Source organism: Capra hircus, chromosome 14, assembly GCF_001704415.2.
Source record: "Capra hircus breed San Clemente chromosome 14, ASM170441v1, whole genome shotgun sequence".
Classification (NCBI taxonomy): domain Eukaryota; kingdom Metazoa; phylum Chordata; class Mammalia; order Artiodactyla; family Bovidae; genus Capra; species Capra hircus.
Window position 1 is genome coordinate 91,157,889 of NC_030821.1, and position 27,946 is coordinate 91,185,834.

Below are 27,946 nucleotides of genomic sequence, written 5' to 3' on the forward strand. Positions count from 1 at the left end.
AGTGCTGTTTAGTATTTCCTTAGTACATATGTATAGTGAGTACATATGTATAGATTCTGGTTCTGTACAGTCAGATCATGCTAAGTTAGGAGCACTAAATGAATTGTCTTCATATTTATTTCCTGCCTGTGTATCATACTCTGAAATATGTTTAATGTTAGTGATTTTGTAAGTTGGCATTTTTTTGTGCTTCTCATGATTTTTTTTCCCCTACTTTAACCAAGGTGCTGTTACCAGATTTGTCTTCTGAGTATAAACTAAAAATGACTGAAGTTCAAGCAATGGTAGAATTCTCCGTGGAGCTAAACAAGTTCTACAATGTGGATTTATTTCAGAGAGGGTTTGTATTTTAATGTGAAAATTATGTATTTTGCATAAGATAAATTGTACAGTTTTCATTTAAATTTAAGTGCATACTTTTGTTTGAGCATATATAAAGAAAACAGTGAGCTATGTTCAAGGATTTTCTTAGTGAAATGTTATTTCTAAATAAATGAGTATTATTCCTATGGATTTAATGAAGATTCTGGATATATTTAACTTATGTTTATGAATTTGTACTGAGCATTGTGAGGACTTCACTGAAAATTGATAAGAAAGATTTCATTTCTGCTTTTTTAAAAGATGACAGTTTGTGGGCTTTCAAAAAAGTGGAATATACACACACAATATACATACACAAAATAGCTTAGTAGGAATACAAAATGATGACTCTTTAAAAAGTATATATAGAAAGTGCTCTAGGAATCAGAAGCGAAAGACCTCTTTCTGGGCTAGCAAATCAGGAAAGGCCCATGACAGGGGGATAGGGCCAAAGCATGGATAAGAGTGATAAGGAGAGGGTAAGGTGAAAGACCCTCTCGGTGGGAGAAAACATTGTGAATCCAGGCTTGGAAACAAGAATGAGCATGTTATTTTAGAGCCCTGAGAGGCTGGATGTTTTCTGGTAGAACTGCAGAAGAAAAGACAGCAGAGGAGAGGTTATGTTTGTGAAGGGCTTTTGTCGTCTGGAGAAGAGTTGATACTAGGGATTGGGGTAGCCACTGGTGGTTTCCAAGAACGGATGACATGGTCACCATTATTACAATTAGTACTTACTGGCATATGGAGAGCATGATGATACTGAATGGATGGTCCGGCAGAAGAAACAGAGGCCCAGGGACAGGGTAGAGGGGCTCACAATATCTCAGGACATAAACCTAAGGCTCTACGCTGGGGATGGTAGTGGTGGGGCCATGACTGGGGAGATGATGAAAGAAATAATCCTATTGTTGATTGTTTATTCGGCTTTGCCGTCTTGTTGAAAAAACAAAAACAGCTGTGCTCTGCTCCACATGGTCTCTCACCCATCAGCAGAACAGCCTGGGTTGCCCCCCTGGCAGAGGGGCCATCCAGGAGAGCAAGCAGAAGGTGCAGGGACCCGCACTGACACAGAGCCTTCCCAGGGCTGGGCTGGGGGCTCTTTGGCCAGTGAAACCTCTATAAAACTTGATGGGAATTCTGCGTGTCTGGTATGGTTGATTCCATGCTCTGAAACCCATACCCACAGTTGTTTAGTGAGACATGACTGCTCTCTAGATGAATCACTACTGTGTGGAGATCAGAATTCTGTGGGATCCTGCATTTGAACTTCCTGAAAGCCCTTCGTCAGGCTGAAAATGTCTACTTAGACACTGCCCTTAGCTCTTTTGGAGATCTTAAGAAAGGGATTTACAGCCACACCCTTGGTTAGATCTTTGTATGAAGTTTTATTTTCCAAACCAGGAAGTTTTGATTCCTCTCTGTTTTCTCTAGATTCAGCTTATAAAATGACCAGGTGTTTCTTTAGCTCATCTCTTTCTTGCAGAACCTTACTGTACTTGACTCAGAGCAACCAAGTGACATTTTCAGCATTCTGCCAGAAAATTAACTTGCTCAAGCCAAAAAGTTTCTTTTAGATTCAGTCTAACTTCTTTTAAGTTATTGTTCGAAAGCATAGTCACCAAAAATTTATCACTGCAAAACATGGGTCACTGTTTTTTTAAGTCTCATATAGTTTCCTCATTATTTTTCTTGCCTTTGTAACTGTAACTACTATTTTGGTCCCAAAGTCAATGACATGTATTTTGTTTTTATTAGTACCAATTTCTGTATTAGTTATTTGTTACCACAGTAATGCAGCTAACAAAAAACCCAAAGCCTCAGTGGCATCACAATGGTAAACATTTATTTCAGTTCACAGATCTGTGGACCAGCTGGATGGTTGTGCTAATCTGGGTTGGCTGGGCTCACTCGCAGTCGGCTGGCAGGGAGCTGTGTGGTATAGAACGGACTCACCTGGGTGCACTCAGCTCTGCTCTGTCACCTGTCATCCTGCAGTGTTGTTCTCACCGAGGAGGCAGGAGTCCAGAGAGACAGAGAAACCTTACAAAAAGACCTAGGCTTGGCACTAGCTCACTGTCTTCTCTGCCACAGCATACTGCCTAAAACAAGTGGTCAGGCCAGCCCAAAGGGATGGGGACCTCCAACCCACTTGTTGTTGAGAATCTTACTGTGAGAGGCATGGATGCGAGGATGGGTGAAAAAAAAATTGAGGACCTTTAAAAGTCAGTCTCCCACACACTTTAATGTTTTTTGGGGATTGTTATTGATTTCTGTGAGACCTTTTGAGGTTATTAAGTGAAAGTGAAAGTTGCTCAGTTGTGTCTGACTCTTTGTCACTACACAGTCCATAGAATTCTCCAGGCCAGAATACTGGAGTGGGTAGCCTTTCCCTTCTCCAGGAGATCTTCCCAACTCAGGGATCAAACCCAGATCTCTTGCCTTGCAGGTGGATTCTTTACCAGTTGAGCCACCAGGGAAAGCCAAGAATACTGGAGTGGGTAGCCTATCCCTTCTCCAGTGGATCTTCCTGACCCAGGAATCAAACCGGGGTCTTCTGCATTGCGGGCGGATTCTTTACCACCTGAGCTATGAGGTTATTAAGAGTAGGATTTAATGACTGATTCCATGTGGAGGATATTGCAGAGACAGAAAAAACATTAAAAAATATGTACGTGGAGGTATGTCTTTAATGATGTCGAGGATTACTTTGAAATAGCTCAGCAAAGAAAAAAATTGCATATGAATCATATGTGGCAAAATCTTTTTCATTGGTGGCAAAATCATTTTCATTGGTGGAAAATGGGCAGTGGGGGTTGAGTTCACTGCTCTACTTTTTACAAATTTGGAATTTTTAATAAAAAATTTAAATGATAATGCTGAAGTTTTGCATCACATTGACTTGGACAATATTAGTGATACTGATGTACATAATGAAGTTACAAGGCATCGTAGTGTGGAATTTAAGGTTGGTTCATTTTGTTAGGTTTGGTGTGAGGTAAGATCCAAGTAGAGACAGTGCATAATTAAAGATATGGAACGGGAAATATGGTCTAAGTGAATTGCTCTTCCATCTTACTGTCAGCCATCATAAGCATAGCATGTATGATTGCTGCTTTCATTTATTTTCTGTTATTCTGCAATCTAGTTTCCACATCCATTGAGGACTCTTGAAGAATGTAGTTACTGATCTTTGAAAAATCTAGAAATTAGAGGCTTATTGTTTTTAGATATATTACTTGACTTGTTTATTTTAAGAATGTTTTCAAGGATATAATTTAGTCTTTTTTCTATTCTGATTTAATTAGTTTCTACCTTTTAAATCTTTTCTTTATGCTTCTTATTGAGCCTTTACTGCCTTTGCCATATAAGTCAGTTAACTTGGAGCTTGTGTTTGCTGTTAAGTAACTGTCAGCTTTGGTATATAAACAGATACATTTATCTAAATTTATATTTAAATGCTAGGAAATAAAATATGTCTTTTCCAGTTTATGTTCTGTATATGAAATGACTTTTTAGGAGACTGAGATAAGAAACTTAAAAATTCAAGTAATGAAATGGAGGCAGACCTCAGAAATACTGCAGGTTCAAGTTCTGAACACCGCAGGAAAGTGGGTATAACAATGAAGTCACGTGAAGTTTGTGGTTGCTCAGTGCATATAAACGTGATGTTTATACTAAATTGTAGTCTGTTATGTCTAAAAATACAATGTACATACTGTAAGTAAAAAGTACCTTAATGCTAGAAAATGCTAACCATCATCTGAGCTTTCGGTGAAGCATAACCTTTTTGCAGTAGTCACGTCAAAGACTACCTATCACAGATCACCATAGCAAATATAATAGCAATGAAAGTGAAATTTTGTGAAAATTGCCACAGTTTCTGTGGCACAGAGACACAAAGTGAGCAAATGCTGTTGGGAAAATGGCACCAATAGGCTGCTCAGCACAGAGTTACCACAAAACTTCAATTCGTAAAAAACACATGATCCACAAGGTGCAGTAACTGAAATGTGATAAAATGAGATCTGCCTGCAGTCCTGTGGAGTATTTTACTTCAGTGTTTTAAAAATAACATCAATACCTGAATAGCACTGGAGTCACATAGCCCAGCAGGAACTAAATGGAAGTGAAGTGTGAATAAACACTATTTGTGCATGTTTGGTGACAGTACCTGTCCTGCACATCCCTAGGGCTGAGTGTTTAATTTTGCCACTGTTGTTACACGATAAGAAAGCAGTTAGCCACCTGCTTATTTAACTTATATGCAGAGTACATCATGAGAAATGCTGGGCCGGAAGAAGCACAAGATGGAATCAAGATTGCCGGGAGAAATATCAGTAACCTCAGATATGCACATGACACCACCCTTATGGCAGAAAGTGAAGAGGAACTAAAGAGCCTCTTGATGAAAGTGAAAGAGGAGAGTGAAAAAGTTGGCTTAAAGCTCAACATTCAGAAAACAAAGATCATGGCCACTTCATGGCAAATAGATGGGGAAATGGTGTCAGACTTTATTTTTCTGGACTCCAAAATCACTACAGATGGTGATTGCAGCCATGAAATTAAAAGACGCTTACTACTTGGAAGGAAACTTATGACCAACCTAGAAAGCATATTAAAAAGCAGAGCTATTACTTTGCCAACAAAGGTCTGTCTAGTCAAGGCTGTGGTTTTTCCAGTAGTCCTGTATGGATGTGAGAGTTGGACTGTGAAGAAAGCTGAGCACCGAAGAATTGATGCTTTTGAACTGTGGTGTTGGAGAAGACTCTTGAGAGTCCCTTGGACTGCAAGGAGATCCAACCAGTCCATACTAAAGGAGATCAGTCCTGGGTGTTCTTTGGAAGGACTGATGCTAAAGCTGAAATTCCCAATACTTTGGCCACCTCATGTGAAGAGTTGACTCACTGGAAAAGACCCTGATGCTGGGAGGGATTGTGGGCAGAAGGAGAAGGGGACGACAGAGGATGAGATGGCTGGATGGCGTCACCGGCTCAATGGACATGAGTTTGAGTAAACTCTGGGAGTTGGTGATGGACAGGTAGGCCTGGCGTGCTGCGATTCATGGGGTCGCAAAGAGTCAAGACACAACTGAGCAACTGAACTGAACTGAAGCTCCAGGCAGGCACAGAGAGAGAACATGTGACATCTGATTAGGTCTGTTTTTTTCTGTAATTACGTCATTGTGTCCTTAATGGTAAACAAATCGTCAAGATACTAACAATATAAAGAAAAACTGCCTTTATTTTCATTTTAATCTGTTCTTTCTTTTTTAAAATACAGTAGATTGTAAACTCTTGAAAACAAAATGAGACTCTAAAGCATTGATTATAAATTTGATGTTATTTAATGGTATGTGGATATATGTCTTATAAATGAGTGCTATGAGAGCTCAGTATAATTAACTTGTTTTGAGTTTATTTACTAGCAGTATATGATTTCAAGATGGTGGTCTTCCCAAATGACTCTTTCAAAATTCATTTCTTAAAAGGGCTTAAAGTGGGGAGGAAATTTTGCTTTTTAAATACACGTGGAAGATTGTTGTCTGGACATCTGCTCTCAGCAGCATAAAGGATATGAAAGTGGGATTAAATTGAAGATATAACAACTAAAGTTAGGTATTAAACTGGAGGGGAAATTTCCTCTCTTTGGAGACCACTGCAAAATTATTAGAACATTTTTTTTTCTGGAATTCATTAGGATATTGCTATCTGTCATACTCATCTGCACAGTTTGTTACTAATTCAAGAAAAGGTGAAATACTTTTGCCAAAATGTAAATTAATGCACTGCTTTCTTCAATGAGAAAGTCTTGCTTAAAGAAAAAAAAAAGGACTAACTAAAATTGTGTGCTCTGTGATAGGGTTGATTTACTTTATTTCACTGCAGATTGATAACATGTCACAAAGATGCACCTGTGTACATACCACAGTTTAAAGAACACAGCTTTAGAATTAGTGAATGGCTTCTAGAATGGAGTTGAGTTTAATTCATTTCAGAAGGAGGCAAATGGACTAGCCTTGCATGCATGCATAGTGCTAAGTTGCTATAGTCATGTCTGACTCTTTGCGACCCCATGAACTGTAGTCCCCCAGGCTCTCCGGCATTGGATTCTCTAGGCAAGAATACTGGAGTAGGGTACCATACCCTCCTCCAAGGGATCGCCCCAACCCAGGGATCGAACCCACATCTCTTACGTCTCCTACATTGGCAGGCAGATTCTTTACCACTAGCACCACTTGGCAAACTGGGACTAGCATTAGGTATTCTCAAATATTTAGCAAGAGAACCATGACAAAGTGTTAACATGTTGTAACAGTCTTTTGAAAAGCAAGTGAGATGTTATCAATTTGTTTGCAGGTGTTTTGGGGATAGTCTGTAATCAGCATAAAGCAAGTAAGGGAAACTAGGGTGTGATAGTTGAAACAATGTTGATAGTAATACTGTTGTTTTTTATTTTCTTTAGTATATAGGTTCTCATAAACCAGTTTAATTACATACCTGTAGCTACAACTGCTTTTCCCATTCAGTCCTACACCATTTCCTTGTCATAAGCTATATTACTGCAAGATGAGTAATATATTATGATTTGGAAATAAAGAAGAACAAGGATATGGACTTAGAATTGTTTTCTTAAATTGTAGTAACATCGCAAGATAGTGGAACTGAAATCCTCTTAGGAAAGGTTTGTGGAACCCTAGAAACTAGATTCCATACAACAGTCTTTAAATGCTCTGAACTAAATAAATCTTAAATCCTTTCCATTTATGATTCTGAGGTGGTTAAACTCATGAGAAATTTATAGTTTGATTTTAAAATGACTGTCAGCCAAAAGAGAAAATTGCATGCTGATTTCTTTGGATTATTGACATTGATTACAACCTTGGAAAAGATAATCCCTTGCCTATAATGTCATGTATATGTTGTGTAAATTTCAAAAATTGGGGACTTCTGATTAAGTGGTACTGATTGGGACTCACAAGAAACCACCTCAAGTTTTCTTCAAGGCCTTCGAAAGTGTCTAAAATTGTCTGTTTTTTCAGTAAGGTATAAGAACTGAGAATATTCTATAAGAAGTTAATCAGTTTTTCATATTAATGAATCAGCCACTCTATAGTCAGAAAGTTAGTTTTCTCAAAAGCAGTTTGCATCAGTTGTTAGACTATTTCTAAATCTTTAGATTTCTCTCATTGTTGTGTCCTATCTCATTTTTAAAAAGTGATGCCATGGTATAGGTCTGCCACTTGTGGCCTGTGTGAAACAGGACGTCTGCATTCTTTGAAGAATCATAATGACGAAATTGATAGTGATTGGGATCCCCAAAATTAGCCAGTACTGGCCTTGATTGACCTGTGTTTGAAGTATAAATAAACAGAAAAATTAAATTGTGAGCTGTGAAAAAAATATGGAAAACAGAAAAATAGTGTAATGTTAATGTTGTCAATTAACTAGAAGGAAATCTTTCCATTAAAGGACAATTTTTATTATGAGAAATGTCTACACGAAAATCAAACCATAAATGACTTTCATGCCATGCAAACAAACACCTGTGGGAGGAGAAACATGAAACTTATGAGTTTGTGTACTCACAAATTCAAATTTAATGTTTCCATATTAATGCAAATAATTAAATTATGAAACAGTTTACACAAAGATGAATTTATTTATGGATCAAATATTATTTAACCCAGGGACTATCTGTATGGATTTTATGAGAGTTCCACCAAACAACAAGATGTTCTCAAACAGGTAACCAGTGAATTCAGCTCAGTAATAAACAAGAATAAATCTTTCCTGATCTTAATAAAAACTTTTTGAGACAACAAGTGAGCCCTTTATTTTCTTGACAATATTAAAGGATAAATTTTAAATGTTAACATATTGTGGTAAAAAGTTTGCATTTCAAAAATTAAAAGAGTTCTCTAGGTATCCGGTTTCAAAAGATTTTACCTAAAAAGAAATATGAATCTACTCAAACTTTTTTCTTAAAATTACTCATGATCCTACAATAACACAATATCCCCTTCAGGAAAAATACAGTGACCACAGTATTCCGTCTTTAGTAACTGTAGGAAGATATTCTAAGAAAATTCTGCATCTTAGAAAATATACTCTTTATTTACTCTTTTTGAATATATTACTTGTGATATGTTCTGAACAACAGGAGAGGGAGTAAAAATTTAGAACTCTTAAGGAAGTTGTAATAGGGAATTGGCTTTGAAACATATTAAAATGATAAAATAAGTCAAATAATACATTTATTAAGCTAAATCTTAGGGTTCTTTAAATTTTGCTCATTTTGAACAGATTATTGAATTGGCTGTCCAGAGTTATTAATAAAATGGAAAAGGAGAAGGATGGTAGGAAAGTAATTGTTAAATTCAGCATCTTATCTAAATGTAAAGCACAATTTTAAAAAATGTATTTCTATAAAATCTTATACCTGTATACTAATGTTTCTGAAAAAGTTAATTGCTTTCTAGTGAAATTAAAGGTTAAATGTGGTTATTGGGGAAAAAAAGTAAGCAGGCTAACCAGCATTAACATAGCAAATCAAAAGAATGGAAAACATCAGCAACATAAAAAACTATAGAATAAGATGACAAATACAAACATTTAAAATTATTGTGACCAGAAAACTCAAAATAGTTTTAAGTTTTCCTGTTTAAAGGTAGACTTTTGGATTTTAAATATCCCATGTTTCGAGAACAAATGCCTACAAATTAAAAATTCTTACTTGATGAATTGAAGCTTTTATCATTATGAAGGGAAATGATTGGCGAAAGAAATGGCAGCCCACTCCAGTATTCTTGCCTAGAGAATTCCATGGACAGAGGAGCCTGGTTGGAGTGCATGGGATTGCAGAGAGTCAGACTTGACTGAAACGACTTATCGCATCATTTATGAAAATACTTTTATATCCTAATAATGCTTTTGCTCTTAACTTTGTTCTAATATTAATATTGTAACATCAGTTTTCTTTTGGTTAGCATTTGCAAAGTGTACCTTTTATCATTCTTTTGTTTTCAAACTTTCTCTGTCCTTGTATTTTAGCTTTGTCTGTTGTAAACAACATACAGTGGTATTTCCTTTTTCATTCGTTAGAGCATTCTTTAACTGGAACATTTAGTCCATTTATAGTTAATGTTATTGTTGATAACGTTTGTTTTTCTATCCATTATCTTATATTTTGTGCTTTTTATATTCCCTGTTATATTTTTTTCCCCATCTCTTTCTCTCTCTCTTTTTTTCATGTTCTGATTTCTGCAGAGATCTTCAGGTTTATTCTTTGAGAGAGATTTTCCTTTTCTTATGTCTGGCCCTTGGAAAATACCAATCTAGGACCACCTTTTGTTTCTTGAAGGAAAATTTTGAAACACATCAAAGTACAGTAAACACATATAAACCAACCATCTAGCCAATAATTATCAAAGTTTTTTCCTCTTTATTTTACCTCCTTATTTCCTTTTCCATATCTTAATGCAGGAAGGCTTTTGTTTTTGAAAATATGCAAAGTCATTATCACACTTAAAGAAATTTTAAAAATAATTTCTTGGTATCAAATAAAACAGGCTTATCATTTCTTCAGTCATCTTATAAATGTATTTTTATAATTTATGTTTGATTCAGTATCCCACCAAAATTTATAGGTTGCATTTGAATGTTAATGTCTCTTAATTTTTTTTTTAATTTATAATTGCTCAGTTTAGGCTTAATTAAATTCCAATAGTTTTTGAGAAAAATCGTTCATAGGTGCAGAGACGGCAATGGCAACCCACTCCAGTCCTCTTGCCTGGAAAATCCCATGGGGTCGCTAAGAGTCGGCGCAACTGAGCAACTTCACTTTCACTTTTCACTTTCGTGCACTGGAGAAGGTAATGGCAACCCACTCCAGTGTTCTTGCCTGGAGAATCCCAGGGATGGCGGAGCCTGGTGGGCTGCTGTCTATGGGGTCGCACAGAGTTGGACACGACTGAAGTGACTTAGCAGCAGCAGCAGCAGCAGTTCATAGGTGATACTGTGTTTTTCCTGTTACATTACACCTGAGGGCATAAAATGTCTCTTTTCATAAATTTGAGTAAGGTGTTGTCAACCTGATACATCCATTATGGAGTTCCACATCACTTAATTGGTGGTACCTATTGAAAGCTTTTGTCCAGAGTCGTTGTTTTATATTACTAAGGCTTACAAAATGATGATATTCTGTTATTTCTTATGCACTTATTGGCTGAAATTCTGTGATGAATTTTACCTCATTAAGTATTTGGTTACTTTGAAATACAGTTTATCCTGTAGAAAGAAAGGCACGGCAGATGTTTTATTCATTTCCTTATTTATTAGTTTTCAGAATATTGTGTTGTTGCCCTACTGCTGGTGCTGCTGCTAAGTTATTGCCCTAGCGTCTTTCAAATATAGTTAAGTTTTTATTTAGTACAGGCATACCTTGGCGATATTGTGAGTTCAGTTCCAGATCATCACAATAAAGCAAATTTCACAATAAACACATTCCCAGGAATTTTTTTATTTCCTGGAGCATGTAAAAGTTGTTTATACTGTAGTCTAAAAAATTAAATGTGCAATAGGATTGTGTCTAGAAAAACAATGCACGTACCTTAATTTAAAAATACTTTATTGCTAAAAATTGCCAACCATCCTGTGAGCCTTCAGGGAGTTGTAATCTTTTGGCTGCTAGTCTTGCCATAGTGTTGATGGCTGCTGACTGATCAGGATGATGATAGCTCAAGGTTGGCATGGTAATATGACAAAATAAGATAGTGAAGTGTGCCCCATTGGTTGACTTCCTTTCACCAACCATTTCTCTGTAGCATTTAGCAATGTTTGATACCATTTTATCTGCAATAGAACCTCTTTCAGAATTGGAGTTAATCCTTTCAAACCCTATCCCTGCTTCATTAACTAAGCTTAATATTCTAAATCTTTTATTGTCATTTCAACAGTCTTCACAGCATCTTTGATAGATTCCATCTCAAGAAACCACTGCCTCTGCTCATCCATAAGAAACAACTCCTCTTCCATTAAAATTTTATCATGAAATTGCAGTAATTAAGGCACATCTCAGGCTCCACTTCGAATTCTGGTTCTCTTGCTATCTTAACCACATTTGCATCTTAGTTCCTCCACTGAAGTTTCAAACCCCTCAAAGTCATCCATGAAAGTTAGAATCAGCTTCTTCCAAACTCCATATTTTTTTCAAACATTTATTTATTTCTTTGGCCTTACTGGATCTTAGTTGCTACACTCAGAATCTTTAGTTGCAGCATGTGGGATCTGATTCCCTGACCAGGTATTGAACTCTGGGCTCCCTGCATTGTGAGCGAGGAGTCTTAGCCACTGGCTCACCAGGGAAGGCCCCAACTCCTATTTTAATATTGGTGTTTTGACCTCTTCCCATAAATCATGAATATTCTTAATGGCATCTAGAATGATTAATTCTATCTGGAAGGTTTTCAATTCACTTTGCACAGATCCACCAGAGGAATTACTGTCTCTGGAAGCTATAGCCTTACTCCTTGATCCATAGGCTGCAGAATAGATCTTATGTTATCAGTAATGAAAACAACTTTAATCTTGTTGTTCATCAGAGCTCTTAGGGAACCAGGTACATTTTCAGTGAGCAGTAACATTTTCAAATTCATCTTTTTTTCTGGGCAGTAGGTTCCAACAGTGGGCTTAAAATATTCAGTAAACTATATTGTAAGCAGATGTTATGTCATCCAGTCTTTGTTGTTTCATATGTAGAGCACCAGCAGAGATTTAGCTCGAGAACTTTCAGAATGGTCAATGAGCATTGACTTCAAGCTAAGTCACCAGCTGCGTTAGCTCCTAACAAGAGAATCAGCCAGTTCTTTGACTCTTTGAAGCCAGGCATTGACTTCTCTCCAGCTATGAAACTTCTAGATAGCATCTTTTTCCAACAGAAGACTTTTGTCTGCATTGAAAATCTGTTGTTTAGAGTAGCCATCCTCATGAATTGTCTTAGCTAGATCTCCTGGGTGACTTGCAGCTTCACCTTACACTTCCATGTCATGGAGTTGGCCTCTTTGCTTAAATGTCTTGAACCAGCTTCTGCTGGCTTCAAACTTTCCTTCTACAGCTTCCTTGCTTCACTCAGCCTTTGTAGAATTGAAGGTACTTAGGGCCTTGGTCATTGGAGAAGGAAATGGCAACCCACTCTAGTGTTCTTGCCTGGAGAATCCCAGGGACGAGGGAGCCTGGTGGGCTGCCATCCATGGGGTCGCACGGAGTCGGACAACTGAAGCGATTTAGCAGTAGCAGCAGCATCAGGGCCTTGCTCTGGTTTTAGACTTTGGCATAAGGGAATAGTATAGCTAGTTTCATCTTCTCTTCAGACCACTAAAACATTCTTCATATCAGCAGTAAGGTTGTTTGCTTTCTTTTTTTTTTCATTCATGTGTTCACTGGAGTAGCACTTGTAATTTCTGTCAGGGCTTTTCCTTTGAATCTACAGCTTGGCTATCTGTTTGGCACAAGAGGCCGAGTTTTCTGCCTTGAATGTGCCTTCTTCACTAAGCTTAATTAATTTTAGCTTTTGATTTAAAGTGAAAAACAACCAGCTCTTCCTTTCACTTAGAGGCCATTGTAGGATTGTTAATTGGCCTAATTTCAATATTGTGTGTCTTAACTGGGAGGCTTGGGGAGAGGGAGAGAGGTGGGGGTACAGCCAGTTGGTAGAGCTCTCAAAACACACACAGTATGTATTAGTTCAGTGTCTTTTTTTTTTTTTTTTAATTTTCTGTTAAAAAAATTTGGCCCAATTTAAAAAATTTATTTATTTATACCTTTTGGCCATGTGGCATGGGGGAATCTTAGTTCCCCAACCAGAGATTGAACCTGTGTCCCCTGCAGTGGAAGCAGATTCTTAACCACTGGACTGCCAGAGAAGTTTCAGTTCACTGCCTAATATGAGTAGTTCCTGGTACCACAAAACAATGACAAGAGTAACATCAAAGTTCACTGATCATAGATCACCGTAACAAATACAATAATAATGAAAAAGTTTGAAATATAGCCTGAATTATCAGAATATAACACTGAGACACAAAGTGAATGAATGCTATTGAGAAAATCATACCAATAGACACTTGACACTTGGTTGCTACAAACCTTCAACTTTTAAAAAATAAAATATCTGTGAATGATGTTGTTGTCTCTCAGTCCTGTCTGACTGACTGTGATCCCGTGGCCTGCCACACGCCAGGCTTCCCTGTCCATCACCAACTCCCGGAGCTTACTCAAACTCATGTCCATTGAGTCAGCAATGCCATCCAACCATCTCATCTGTCGTCCCCTTCTCCTCCCACCTTCAATCTTTCCCAGCATCGAGGTCTTTTCCAATGAGTCAGTTCTTCGCGTCAGGTGGGCAAAGTATTTTTATCATTCTTGGTGGGTTATACTGCATCATGACTCTTCCTTATGTTCAGAGGAGCCCTGTGGGGTGATTTCTGCAAACTTCTCATGGGATAATCCAGGCAGTGATCATCTCCTACTATTGCTAGTTGTTTCAGACTCTAGTGATATTCCCTGTTCTACATTTAGACTCAGCTGAGGAGGGGCTCTAGTTCCTTTTGATGGGAAATAGTGTTTAGAGATCATAATATATGTGTTAAAAGTACACATTTTTATTGAATCATTGTTTCTAGGCCTTCTCAGTTGAGACAAATTTTTTTAAAGAAAAATACTTCATAAATTTTTACTATTTTCCTGTTCTAACGTTTTACTTTTTTTTTTAATTTTATATTTCTGTCTCTTTTCACTTACACTGAAAGTCTTGGTTCCTAATAACATAGTTAGTCATTGCTTTATTCATGTATGTGTAGATATGTCTAAGATAATTTCAAAATAATGGTAGCAACATAACCAGCAAGACTATTAATGTTGTTTGGAACCTCTTTGGGGTTTTCTTTTATTGTATATCCCTGAGGAACAGGCACTGAAAATACTGTGTCTTAAAAATCACTTGAAAGTACTCTGTGAAATTCCAGTTAAGTAGATGCACATTAAGTTCAGTTATTTTAGGGTGGTTTAAGGGATTGTGTTTTAATGTATTTTGCTTTTTTATCAAAAGATTTTATGATTCCAAAACAAAAACTCTGAAGTACATTTATTGAAAAGGACCTTATTTTCATCCCTGTTCCTTCTCTTCACCCCCATTTCCCTGTCTCACCACCTGTAAAAGCCATTTTATTTTTTATTAGTTTTGTGTATGTCCTTCTTCCTTTTTATTACTTTTTTTAAAAAGCAAAAAATACATAATCATATCCTTTATTCTCAAAGAAAGGTAGCATAATATACATATTCTATACTTGATTTTGTCTGTAAAAAATGTATCTTAGAGATCACTGCTTTGTAGTATATACAGATATGCTAAATATAGATATGCTAGGGGTGAAGAACCTGCTGCCAGTGCAGGAGACATATGAGGCATGGGTTTGATCCCTGGGTTGGGAAGATTCCCTGCATGCCAACCCACTCCAGTATTCTTGCCTGGAGAATCCCTAGGACACAGGAGCCTGGCAGGCTATGATATGCAGGGTTGCAGAGTCAGACACAGCTGAAGTGACTTAGCATGCGCACACACATATATAGATATATGTATATAAGATTATGTTTTATAACTGTGTGGTGCTGCACTGTAGTTTATTCAGCCAGTCCTTTATTGATAGACATTTTTTCTCGAGTTTTCTTGTTGTAGTTAATGCTTGAGTGAATAGCCTTATGCTACCTCATTGAAAATTTTTGCTAAAGTATCTTTGGGAGATAGTCTAACGAGTGTGATGCTAGGTCAGGGAGTAAATATGGGTGTTTTTGGTCTCTGTGGCTAAATTCCATTCCACATGGGCTTGCACCCTTTTACCTCTCCAGCAGTGCAGAATTCCTTTTTGCCTAGACTGTCACCAACAGAGTATTTTGTCAAATTGTTGAATTTCCCTCAGTGTGATAGATGAGGAAAGATAGCTCATTAAGGTTTTAATTTGTGGTTTTTAAAATTATAAGTAAGATTTAACATTTTTTCATGTATGCATTTCTTTTTTGGCAAACCATTTATTATATTTTTCCCCCTTTTTTTAGGTTATTGGTCTTTTTCTCTGTTTTTAGATGCTCTTTATATATTAGGAATATAAGCCAGGTTTTTAAAAGTAAAAGTAAGATTTGTCTGAATGGATCAGCAGATTCCCTCAGGACAGAAACAGCTTCATTGCCTTGCCTGCCTGACTGAATTTTTTTAATAATTCCATACTATTTTGTTATTTCTTCAATAATCTTATAACCTTTATTTGGCAGTTTGGGTTGTTTTCTAAGCAAGAAGTTCTAAATAGCCTAGCTCACCATGGCCCTTAAAAAGGAACTATTTTATCCTGTGTTTTAAAAATTTTACTGCTTGATATTTTATGTAAAAAATAGTTAACATATGCACAGTCTTGAAAGTAGCTAACACACACACACAGTTGAAAGTTTTTCTCATTTTTGGAGATTTGTACCTTAAAGTACCATTAATTCTAATTTAAAAAAAAATGTGTTTAGAGTCATAGTAGGCTGCTGTTACAAATGCAAAAGGAACATCGTTTAAAATAACATATGTAGTTACTACCAGTGGTTTGTTTTCCCTGTGTCTCTAGTACTTAGCCCAGTGGCTAACACATTGGTGGGTCCTCTATAAGTCATGAATGAATGGTACATGTATGTATTATATGTACACACGTACTTTTAAGATCAGGAAATTTTATATAAGATACACTAATGGTATACAGTAAATGCAGTGTTGTTTAAATGTCTTTGAACTAATGTGTACAAATTTGTTACAATTGTGGGTGTACACTTACAAGTAGGTCATAGTTCCTGTGTTTAAAAAGTTTAAAATGAAACATATCAGTTGTTTATTCTTAGCTCTTATGTGGCATACCTGAATATTTTAAAATATCAATGTTTCTTTTCATCTTTAATTAAAATTAAAACTTTCCTATCTAATGCCAAAGTTCCTGCTTTTTCCACTTTGATTTTTATTAGTCATCTCATGTTTTCAGGGTGACCTCATCTTAATCTTAACTCAGCATCTTTATCTGTGGCATTTTGCCAGTTCTCTTTAAGGCCAAATTGTGATTTTAAAGGTTCTAAATTTAATTGACCACTCTTTCTCTCACTCTTTAAATCTGGTATTGTCCATATATTCTCTCCAGTGCCATGCTTTCCTAGAAATTGTAGTAATAAAAATGTATTTTAAATAATCTTTGTATTATTTACAGATTTATACTCTTGTGTAGGAAATCATTAAAGAAAAAATGAAGATTAAATATTCAACTCTCTAGTGTCCATCTAAACTCATCCCTGACTTATAATCATCATTTAGCTTTTAGTGACTTAAATTAAAGAAAGTAGGGAAAACCACTAGACCATTCAGGTATGACCTAAATCAAATCCCTTATGATTATACAGTGGAAGTGAGAAATAGATTTAAGGGACTGGATCTGATAGATAGAGTGCCTGATGAACTATGGAATGAGGTTCGAGACATTGTACAGGAGACAGGGATTAAGACCATCCCCATGGAAAAGAAATGCAAAAAAGCAAAATGGCTGTCTGGGGAGGCCTTACAGATAGCTGTGAAAAGAAGAGAAGCGAAAAGCAAAGGAGAAAAGGAAAGATATAAGCATCTGAATGCAGAGTTCCAAAGAATAGCAAGAAGAGATAAGAAAGCCTTCCTCAGCGATCAATGCAAAGAAATAGAGGAAAACAACAGAATGGGAAAGACTAGAGATCTCTTCAAGAAAATTAGAGATACCAAGGGAACATTTCATGCAAAGATGGGCTTGATAAAGGACAGAAATGGTCTGGACCTAACAGAAGCAGAAGATATTAAGAATAGGTGGCAAAAATACACAGAACTGTACAAAAATGATCTTCATGACCCAGATAATCACGATGGTGTGATCACTCACCTAGAGTCAGACATCCTGGAATATGAAGTCAAGTGGGCCTTAGAAAGCATCACTACAAACAAAGCTAGTGGAGGTGATGAAATTCCAGTTGAGCTATTTCAAATCCTGAAAGATGATGCTGTGAAAGTGCTGCACTCAATATGCCAGCAAATTTGGAAAACTCAGCAGTGGCCACAGAACTATAAAAGGTCAGTTTTCATTCCAATCCCAAAGAAAGGCAATGCCAAAGAATGCTCAAACTACCACACAATTGTACTCATCTCACACACTAGTAAAGTAATGCTCAAAATTCTCCAAGCCAGGCTTCAGCAATACGTGAACTGTGAATTTCCAGGTGTTCAAGCTGGTTTTAGAAAAGGCAGAGGAACCAGGGATCAAATTGCCAACATCCGCTGGATTATCGAAAAAAGGCAGAGAGTTCCATAAAAACTTCTATTTCTGCTTTATTGACTATGCCAAAACATTTGACTGAATGGATCACAATAATCTGGAAAATTCTGAAAGAGATGGGAATTCCAGACCACCTGACCTGCCTCTTGAGAAACCTATATGCAGGTCAGGAAGCAACAGTTAGAAGTGGACATGGAACAACAGACTGGTTCCAAATAGGAAAAGGAGTACATCAAGGCTGTATATTGTCACCCTGCATATTTAACTTATATGCAGAGTACATCATGAGAAATGCTGGGCTGGAAGAAGCACAAGCTGGAATCAAGATTGCCGGGAGAAATATCAATAACCCCAGATATGCAGATGACACCACCCTTATGGCAGAAAGTGAAGAGGAACTAAAAAGCCTCTTGATGAAAGTGAAAGTGGAGAGTGAAAATGTTGGCTTAAAGCTCAACATTCAGAAAACTAAGATCATGGCATCTTGTCCCATCACTTCATGGGAAATAGATGGGGAAACAGTGGAAACAGTGTCAGACTTTATTTTTGAGGGCTCCAGAATCACTGCAGATGGTAACTGCAGCCATGAAATTAAAAGATGCTTACTCCTTGGAAGAAAAGTTATGACCAACCTAGGTAGTATATTCAAAAGCAGAGACATTACTTTGCCGCCTAAGGTCCGTCTAGTCAAGGCTATGGTTTTTCCAGTAGTCGTGTATGGATGTGAGAGTTGGACTGTGAAGAAAGCTGAGCGCCGAAGAACTGATGCTTTTGAACTGTGGTGTTGGAGAAGACTCTTGAGAGTCCCTTGGACTGCAAGGAGATCCAACCAGTCCATTCTGAAGGAGATCAGCCCTGGGATTTCTTTGGAAGGAATGATGCTAAAGCTGAAACTCCAGTACTTTGGCCACCTCATGTGAAGAGTTGACTCATTGGAAAAGACCCTGAAGCTGGGAGGGATTGGGGGCAGGAGGAGAAGGGGACGACAGAGGATGAGATGGCTGATGGCATCACTGACTCGAAGGACGTGAGTCTGAGTGAACTCCAGGAGATGGTGATGGACAGGGAGGCCTGGCGTGCTGCAATTCATGGGGTCACAGAGTTGGACACGACTGAGCGACTGAACTGAACCCTTTGTGTATGTGTGTTTGTATATGTAGATACATATATCCTCCGTTACATGCACAAACTTATAGTGTAATGATGTTAAAACAGAAGCATTTGGTTTTACTTCGTAATTTTTTCTATTTAAACTGATTGTTACTGACTGGTAGATTTATATATATACACACACATATATAAATATTCTAATGCAAGTAAAAGTACATAAACTAAATGGAGTAGCATTGACGTTGAATGCAAGTGAATTCTTTCAATATAATACATGTCTTATGTATGAAACCAATTTTTAAAACTGTTATTAATGCTGTGTTTTTTCAAAATTGTGCTTAAGAATATTTTTATTGTCTTTTAAATAAAAAAATAAATAAACCAGATTAAGCAGTGAAATCCTTAGAATCCTCAGTAACTCCTATTATGATATTCTCTTATTTAAAGTAAGATTGTTTCTGTCTTTACACATGCCTGTTTCTGTTTGGGTTATATGCAGTGCAGTTGTAATGTTTGATCTGTATGTGGATCTGGTACACTGTTTTCCACCAATAGTAAACTATGGGAGATTGATAAAGCAGATGAACTTCTTTTTTTAATACATATTGATATATAGAAATAAGGGCATTGCATGTTTTTTAAATGTTTCGAAGTGACTTCTTTTGTCTCTTTTGCTTTAGTTTTTACCAGATTCGTGCATCTATGAAAATTCCACCAAGAGTTCCGCACAGAGTAGAAGCTAGTTTGCTGCATGCAGCAGGTAAGCCAAGGAATATTCTCAATTAAAAAAAGTAAAACTGCAGCAAGATTATAATGACCAATAATAACTTTTCATAATTGTTTTTATCTTTTAATTACAAACACAAGATGCCAAAGAGCATCATTCTCATACTTCATAGAAGAAATATATTTGAGGCCTCAGTAAAACAGGCTTGATTATATATTCCTTGTCTCTATCTTAGGTTTCTTAGGATGAGCAAGTAAAAGAAAGTATGTGAAATTTCCTGAAAATAAACATAAGTAAGGGTGATATCAATTATATCATGTAATATGTACTTTTAACAAATGCATAGGGAATGTGAACACATAATTTGACATATGATCACAAAGCCGTTTTCTGATAAAGTTTTATAGTATGCGTTTTGAGATTATTTTTTCACCTACTTTTTTTTACTTGATTAATGAGAAAGGGTCAGAAAGTATAGATATAACAGCTCTTTTATTTACTCATATTCTAAGGAGACACTCTAGCATTAAAGGATTTGAGCCAAACCTAATGGCCCTATGTAATCATTGGGCATTTTTTTCAACTTTCTTGATACAGTATACTCTATTAAGCAGTTAGAAAATATAATGATTAATGAAACATGCCTGAGAGTTTTCATTTCTAATATGAATTAATAGTTTTCAGTGCATCACAAAACATTAAATAATACCTAATATAAAGCTAGCTCAGTGAAGCTATGAGCCATTCTGTGCAGGGCCATCCAAGACAGATGGGTCATGGTGGAGAGTTTGAACAAAACATGGTCCACTGGAGAAGAGAATGGCACACTACTTTAGTATTCTTGCCTTAAGAACACCGTGAACAGTATGAAAAGAAAGAAGACGTAACACTGAAAGATGAGCCCCCCAGATTGGTAGGTATCCAGTATGCTACTGGAGAAGAACAGAAGAGAGCTCCAGAAAGAATGAAGAGGCTAGGCTAAAGCGGAAATGAAACTTTCCACTTTCAAGTTACCTAGAGTAATAGGCAAGTATGGCCTTGGAGTACAAAATGAAGCAGGGCAAAGGCCAACAGAATTTTGCCAAGAGAACATACTGGTCATAGCAGACACCCTCTTCCAGCAACTTAAGAGACTACTCTATACATGGACATCATCAGATGGTCAATAGCAAAATCAGATTGATTAATTCTTTTTTTAAAAATAATATTTGACAGTTTATTAAAAAATGGAACATACTGAACAACAAACTATCTCACATCTTTCAGGAAGAAAAAAACACTAAGTTTGAAAAGACATCACCCACTGAATTTGGACACAACACCTCTACTCAATTAAGAGAAACATTTGTACAGCCCAGGTCTTTATTTTTATACCCCTCAGGCCATGAACTCATAGGGAAGGGGCTCCAACAGTTCAGGTTCCTTTCCATTGGTCCTCACAAAGTGTGCTTCTCTGGGTGGAGCAGGCTGGTGCTTCAGCTGAACCCAAGTCCCTTTCTCTTTGGCTTCCTTCTTTTTCTGATCATTTTCCTTCACACGTTTCAGGAAGCTATCTCGGCTCTTAGAGTGCTTAATATGCTCGATACGCACATTAATTCTCTTTGCAAGAATCTTACCCTTCACTTGTTTGTTTACGATGATGCCAACAGCATGCTGGGTAACATTGTAGACTCTCCCAGTTTTGCCATGGTAACATTTGTGGGGCATTTCTTTTTGAACAGTACCCATTCCCTTGATATCTACAATATCACCCTTCTTGTCGCATGTATGTGGCCAAAGGGACAACTCCATGTTTTCTGAAAGGCCTAGAGATCATGTAGCGGGTGCCCCTCCTCTTTCCCTTTGTGTTGCTCATTTTGGCGAATTACTGGAAGATGGCAGTTCTGGCCAAAAAACCAGATTGATTAAATTCTTTGCAGTCAGAGATGGACAAGCTTTATACAGTCAGAAAAAACAAGACCTGGAGCTGACTGTGGCTCAGATCATGAACTTGGATTGCCAAATTCAGGCCTAAATTGAAGAAAGTAGAGAAAACAACTTGCCCATTCAAGTATGACCTAAATAAAATTCCTTATGAGTATACAGTGAAAGTGATGAATAGATTCAGGGGATTAAATCTGGTAGAGTGCTTGAAGAACTACAGACAGAGGTTCTTAACATTGTACCAGAAGCAGTCACCAAAACCATCCCCAAGAAAAAGAAAAGCAAGAAGGCACATGATTGTCTGAAGAGGCCTTACAAATAGCTGAGAAAAGAAGAGAAGTGAAAGGGAAAGATATATCCAACTGAGTGCAAGCTTCCAGAGAATAACAAGTGGAGATGAGAAAGCCTTCTTAGGTGAACAACGTGATGAAATAGAGGAAAACAGTAGAATGGGAAAGACTAGAGATCTCTTGAAGAAGATCAGAGATACCAAGGGAACATTTCATGCAAAGATGGGCACAATAAAGGTCAGAAACTACAGGGACCTAACAGAAATAGAAGAGATTGAAAAGAGGTGACAAGAATACACAGAAGAGCTATACAGAAAAGATCTTAATGACCCGGATAACCATGATGGTGCAGTCAGTCACCTAGAACCAAACATCCTGGAATGTGAAGTCAAGGGGGCCTTAGGAAACATGACTATGAACAAAGCTAGTGAAGGTGATGGAATTCCAGCTGAGCTCTTTCAAACCCTAAAAGATGATGCTGTTAAAGTGCCACACTTAATATGCCAGCAAATTTGGAAAACTCAGCAGTAGCCACAGCACTGGGAAAAGTCAGTTTTCATTCTGATCTCAAAGAAAGGCAATGCCAAAGAATGTTCAAACTACTGTACAATTGTGCTAATTTCACATGCTAGCAAGGTAATGCTCAAAATCCTTCAAGCTAGGCTTCAGCAGTTAGTGAACCAAGAACTTTCAGATGTACAAGCTGAATTTTAAAAAGGTAAAGGAACCTGAGATCAAATTGCCAGCATGTCTTGGCTCACAAAAAAAAGAATTACAGAAAAACATCTACTTCTGCTTCATTGACTATACTAAAGTCTTTGTGTCGATTACAACAAACTGTGGAATATTCTTAAAGAGATGGGAACACCAGACTACCTTACCTGTCTCCTGAGAAACCTGTATGAAGGTCAAGAAGGAACAGTTAAAACTGGACATGGAACAATGGACTGGTTCAGAATTGGGAAAGGAGTATGTCAAGCCTGTATGTTTAACTTCTATGCAAAATACATCCTGTGGAATGCTGGGCTGGATGAATCACAAGCTGAATCAAGATTGCCGGGAGAAATATCAACAACTTCAGATGTACAGATGATGCCACTCTAATGGCAGAAAGTGAAGAGGAACAAAAGAGCCTCTTGATGAGGGTGAAAGAGAGTGAAAAAGCTGGCTTAAAACTCAGCATTCAAAAAACTAAGATCATGGCATCCAGTCCGATCACCTCATGGCAAATAAACTGGGGAAAAGTATAAACAATGGCAGATTTCATTTTCTTGGGCTCCCAAATCACTGCAAATGGTGACTGTAGCCATGAAATTAAAAGATAATTGCTCCTGGAAGAAAAGCTATGACAAATCTAGATAGCATATTAAAAACCAGAGACATTACTTTGCCAACAAAGGTCCGTCTAGTTAAAGCTATGGTTTTTCCAGTAGTCGTGCAGGGATGTGAGAGCTGGGCAATAAAGATGGCTGAGTGCTGAAGAATTGATGCTTTCCAGTTGTGTTGGAGAAGACTTGACAGTCCCTTGGAAAGCAAGGAAATGAAACCAGTCAATCCTAAAGGAAATCAACCCTGAATATTCATTGGAAGGATTGATGGTGAAACTCCAATACTTTGGCCACCTGATGTGAAGAGCTGACTCATTTGAAAAGACCCTGATGCTGGGGAAGATTGTGGGCAGGAGGTGAAGGGGGTAACAGAGGATAAGATGATTGGATGGCTTCAATAACTCAGTGGACATGACTTGGGCAAACTCCAGGAGATAATGAAGATAGGGAAGTCTGTGTGCTGCAGTATGTGGGTTGCAAAGAGTCAGACGCAGTTACTGACTGAACAACAACAGCATAAAGCTATGTTGAGCACAATTTAGTTCATTTTTGAAATTTAAAAGTATATTCTGGCAACCTGATGTGCTGAAGATTATCCATCTTAGCATACTGTAGATACTAAAATGCTGGTTAATGTTAAAAATTTAATGAATTTCACATGATGAAAAGTTTATGTTTTTGAAGACTGTCAAAATGCTTATATTGCTTATGACCAGAAAGATGTATATTTCTTTTAAAAAGAAAAAATAAATTTTCTTCTTGGCCTTTTGTACATGTTAATGTATATATTTATTGTCAATAGGTGTTTTGTAAGTCTACTTTCTAGGAAACAGAGTTTAAAACAACTAGTGTTATAAGATGGATTGATCTTCCTTTTTTGAACTTCCTTCATCTAGTGAACTAAATGTCTTGCTCTATTGTATTTCTTAAAGTTGTCTGTTGGAAAAAAAGCTAGAAAGACTTCTTTTTTCTGGACTTTTTATTTGCTTATTTTTTCAGCTTTATCAAGGAATAATTAACAAACAATTTTGCATATTAAAAGTATACAACATGATTTGTTTTATATATATACATATATATACTATATAATACATATAAATATGTGATTTGTTATACAGATTCAATGTGAAAAAATTGCCATAATCAAGATAATTAGCACATCTGTCACCTCACATTGTTTTTTTTGTGTGTGTGTTTGTGGTAAAGAAGGCTTTAGATTTATTCTTAACAAATTATAAGTATACAGTACTTTATTACTAGCTATAGTTATAATGCTATGCATGAGATCCTCAGAACTTACTTTTCTTATAACTAAAAGTTTGTACCCTTTGAACTACATCTTACAATTTCTCTCACACCCCAGCCCCTGGCAACCACCATTTGGTTGTCTGTCTCTGAAATTCATTTTTTTTTTTTTTTAAAGTTAGCTGTGCTGGATCTTAGTTGTTATGTGCAGGGTCTAGTTCTCTTAGCAGGGATTGAACTCAAGCTCTCTGCATTGGGAGTGAGGTGTCTAAGCCACTGGATCATCAGGAAAAGTCCCCAAAATTGATTTTGTTTTGTTTCTACATGTAAGTGATAACATCCAGTATTTGTCTTTTCTCTGTCTGACTTATTTCGTATAGCATAATGCCCTCCATGTTCATCCATATTGCTGCAGATGACAGAATTTCCATCTTTTTATGGCTGAATAATACTCCATTGTGAATATATACACTGCATTTTCTTTATCTATTCATCCACTGACAGACACTTGGGTTATTTCCACATATTGGCAATTGTGAATAATGCTGCAATGAAAATGCGCATGCAAAACTTCTTTGAGATACTGATTTCATTTCTTTCAAATATATATCTGGGAGTGGGATTGCTGGATCATGCAGAAATTCTGTTTTTAATTTTTTGTGGATCCTCCATATCGTTTTTTATAGTAACTGCACCAATTCACATTTCCCACCAACAGCGCACACAAGTGTTCTCTTTTCACATCCTAACGTCTCTTTTCACATCAGAACATTTGTTATCTCTGGATTTTTTTTTTTAATAACCAGTCTAACAAGTATGAAGAGATATACAAATCAGTAATTTGTGATGATTAGTGACGTTGAGCACCATTTTATGTACCCGTTGGCTATTTGTATGTCTTCCTTTTAGTGTTTTTACTTATTCATTTATTTGGTTAGTGGCGTGCAGGATCTTCAATCTTCCTTGTGGCATGTGGGATCTTTTAGTTGCACTGTGTGAACTCTTAGTTGTGGAATGTGGGATCTAGTTCCCTGACCGGGGATTAAACTTGGCCCCCCTCCATTAGGAGCATGGAGTCTTAGCCCCTGGACCACCAGGGCTTTATGGTTTCTTTGGAAAAAAATGCCTGTTCATTTCTTCTTCTCATTTTAAAATCAGATTGTTTGCTTGCTTGTTTTTGCTAGTTAGTTGCTTGGTTCTTTATAGATTTTGGATGTTATCCCCTATCAGATGTATGATTGGCAGATATTTTATTCCATTCAGTAGAGTGCTTTTTCTTTTGTTGGTGCTGTCTTCCACTGTGCAGAAGCCTTATAGTTTTATGTAATCCCACCTGTCTATTATTGCCTTTGCTTTGGTGTCAAATATTACCAAAGACCAAGGTCAAGGAGCTTTCTCCCTATGTTTTCTTCTAGAAGTTAGTGGTTTCAGGTCTTAAAATTTAAGTCTAATCCATTTTGAGTTAATTTTCCTGAGTAATATATAATAGGAGTCCAGTTTTATTCTTTTGCATGTGTATATCCAGTTTCCCCAGCGTGATTTATTGAAGAGACTTTCTTATTATGTGTTCTTGGCACCCTGTCAGTTATTAGTTGATTATATGTGTGTGGGCTGATTTCTGGCTCTCTTTTTTCCTTCCATTGATCTATGTGCCTATTTTTATACTACTACCATACTATTTTGGTTACTATAGCCATGCAGTATAGTTTGAAATTAAGAAATGTGATGCCTCCAGCTTTGTTCTTTTGCTCTTAAGATTGCTCTGGCTATTCAGGGACTTTTGTGGTCTAATACAAATTTTAGGATAATTTTTTCTATTTCTATGAAAAATGCCATTGGAATTTTGATAGATTATATTGAAGTTGTAGATCACTTCAGGTAGTATGGATATTTTAGCAATATTAATTCTTCCAATCTAAGAACATAGGTTATCTTTCCATTTATTTGTGTTTTCTTCAGTTTCTTTCTTCAATATCTTACAGTTTTTAATGTACAGGTGTTTCATCTCCTTTGGTTAAATTTATACCTAAGTATTTTATTGCTTTTGATGCTAGTGTGAGATTTTTCAAGTAGTTCATTGTTAATGTATAGAAATGCAATTGATTTTTGTATGTTGATTTTGTGTCCTGCAACTTTATTAAATTCATGGATTAGTTCTAACAGCTTTTTGGTGGAATCTTTAGGGTTTTCTGTGTGTAAGATCATATCTTCTGCACAGAGAGACACTTTTACTTCTTCCTTTCCTATTTGGATACATTTAATTTCCTTTGTGTGTGTGTGTGGCTAGGACTTCCAGTACTGTGTCAGAAAGGAGTGATGAAAGTGGGCATCCTTGTCTTGTTCCTGAGTTGAAAGGAACACTTTCAACTTTTTACCATTGAGGATGATAGCTGTGGGCTTGTCATAAATGGCCTTTATTATATTGAGGTACATTCCTTCTGTACCTAATTTATTGAGAGTTTTTGTCATGAAAGTATGTTGAATGTTGTCAAATTATTTTTCCACATCTTTTGAGACTACTATATGATTGTTATCCTTCATTTATCATCATTTTCTTAATGTGATATATGTTTATTGATTTGCATATGTCAAACCACCCATGCTTCCCAGGGACAAATCCCACTGATTATAGTGTATGATCCTTTTAATATGCTCTTGAATTTGGTTTGTTAGATATTGGTTGGTCAAAATTTCCTTTCATTTTTAAAGTAAAAATAAAAGGCATATTTTTCATTTTCACTGAGAAAATTTTTTGTTTATTGAACAATGTATTCACCATTTTGTTCTACTACCTTCTGCCAATTTTCAGGCAACTTCATAATCCATCTTCACAAAACTTTTTATCTCTTTGAGCAAAGAACTGTTCCAAGTGTCTTTTACAGTCTTCAGGGAATTGAAATTTTTTTCCGTTAAGAGAATATCGTAAAAAACCACAATTAATGAACATTAAAGTACAAGGTCTGATGATTATGGTAGGTGAATCAGAACTTCCCAGCCAAGCTGTAACAGTATTTGGTTATTAAAGAAATATGCAGCCTTGCATTATCTTGATGGAAGATTGTGTGTTTTCTCTTAACTGATCTGGATGCTTTTCATCAAGTTTGTCTAATTAGCAGTATTTGTTGGAATCAATCATTTGGATGAAGACCAGCCTTTGGTATGATTGGTGATGGTTCATTTTGCTTGCCCCATAATCTCTTCCTCCCAGATTATTGTACAGCATCCACTTTTCATCACCATCATAATTTGTTTTAAAAATGGACCATTTTCATTACATTTAAGTAGAGAATGTCATGCAGAAATACCGTCAAGAGGGTTTTTTCTGTTTAACTTATGTAGAACCCAAAAATCAAAGTGATTAAGCTGGTGCAAATGACTTTCACTGCTTGATTTGGATATTTTGAGTATGTTGGCTGTGGTATAACATTAATTTGTTCTCAATTAGTGTCTCGATTTGATCACTATCAATTTCAACTGCTCTAACCTATGGTGGGGCAGTGTCCAGCAAGAAATCTCCAGCACGAGCTTTGCAAACTATTTTTGACACATTTGATCAGTCACAGCACCTTTTCCATAAACTGCACAAATCTTCTTTGCG

The 27,946-nt window shown here is 36.7% G+C and overlaps 1 protein-coding gene and 1 pseudogene across 4 annotated transcripts in view; one reads left to right on the forward strand and one right to left on the reverse strand.

Moving 5' to 3' along the window:
* Positions 1–27,946, forward strand: part of FAM135A (family with sequence similarity 135 member A) — a 152,792-nt gene that overhangs the window by 22,229 nt on the left and 102,617 nt on the right. For all 4 annotated transcript variants that reach the window (XM_018058818.1, XM_018058817.1, XM_018058816.1 and 1 more), the window contains 2 exons: positions 225–340; positions 19,516–19,595. In XM_018058818.1, the coding sequence (XP_017914307.1) occupies positions 264–340; positions 19,516–19,595 (157 nt within the window). In that variant the 5' untranslated portion in view covers positions 225–263. The remainder of the gene's footprint in view (positions 1–224; positions 341–19,515; positions 19,596–27,946) is intronic.
* On the reverse strand, positions 20,895–21,432 carry LOC106502809 (annotated as a pseudogene).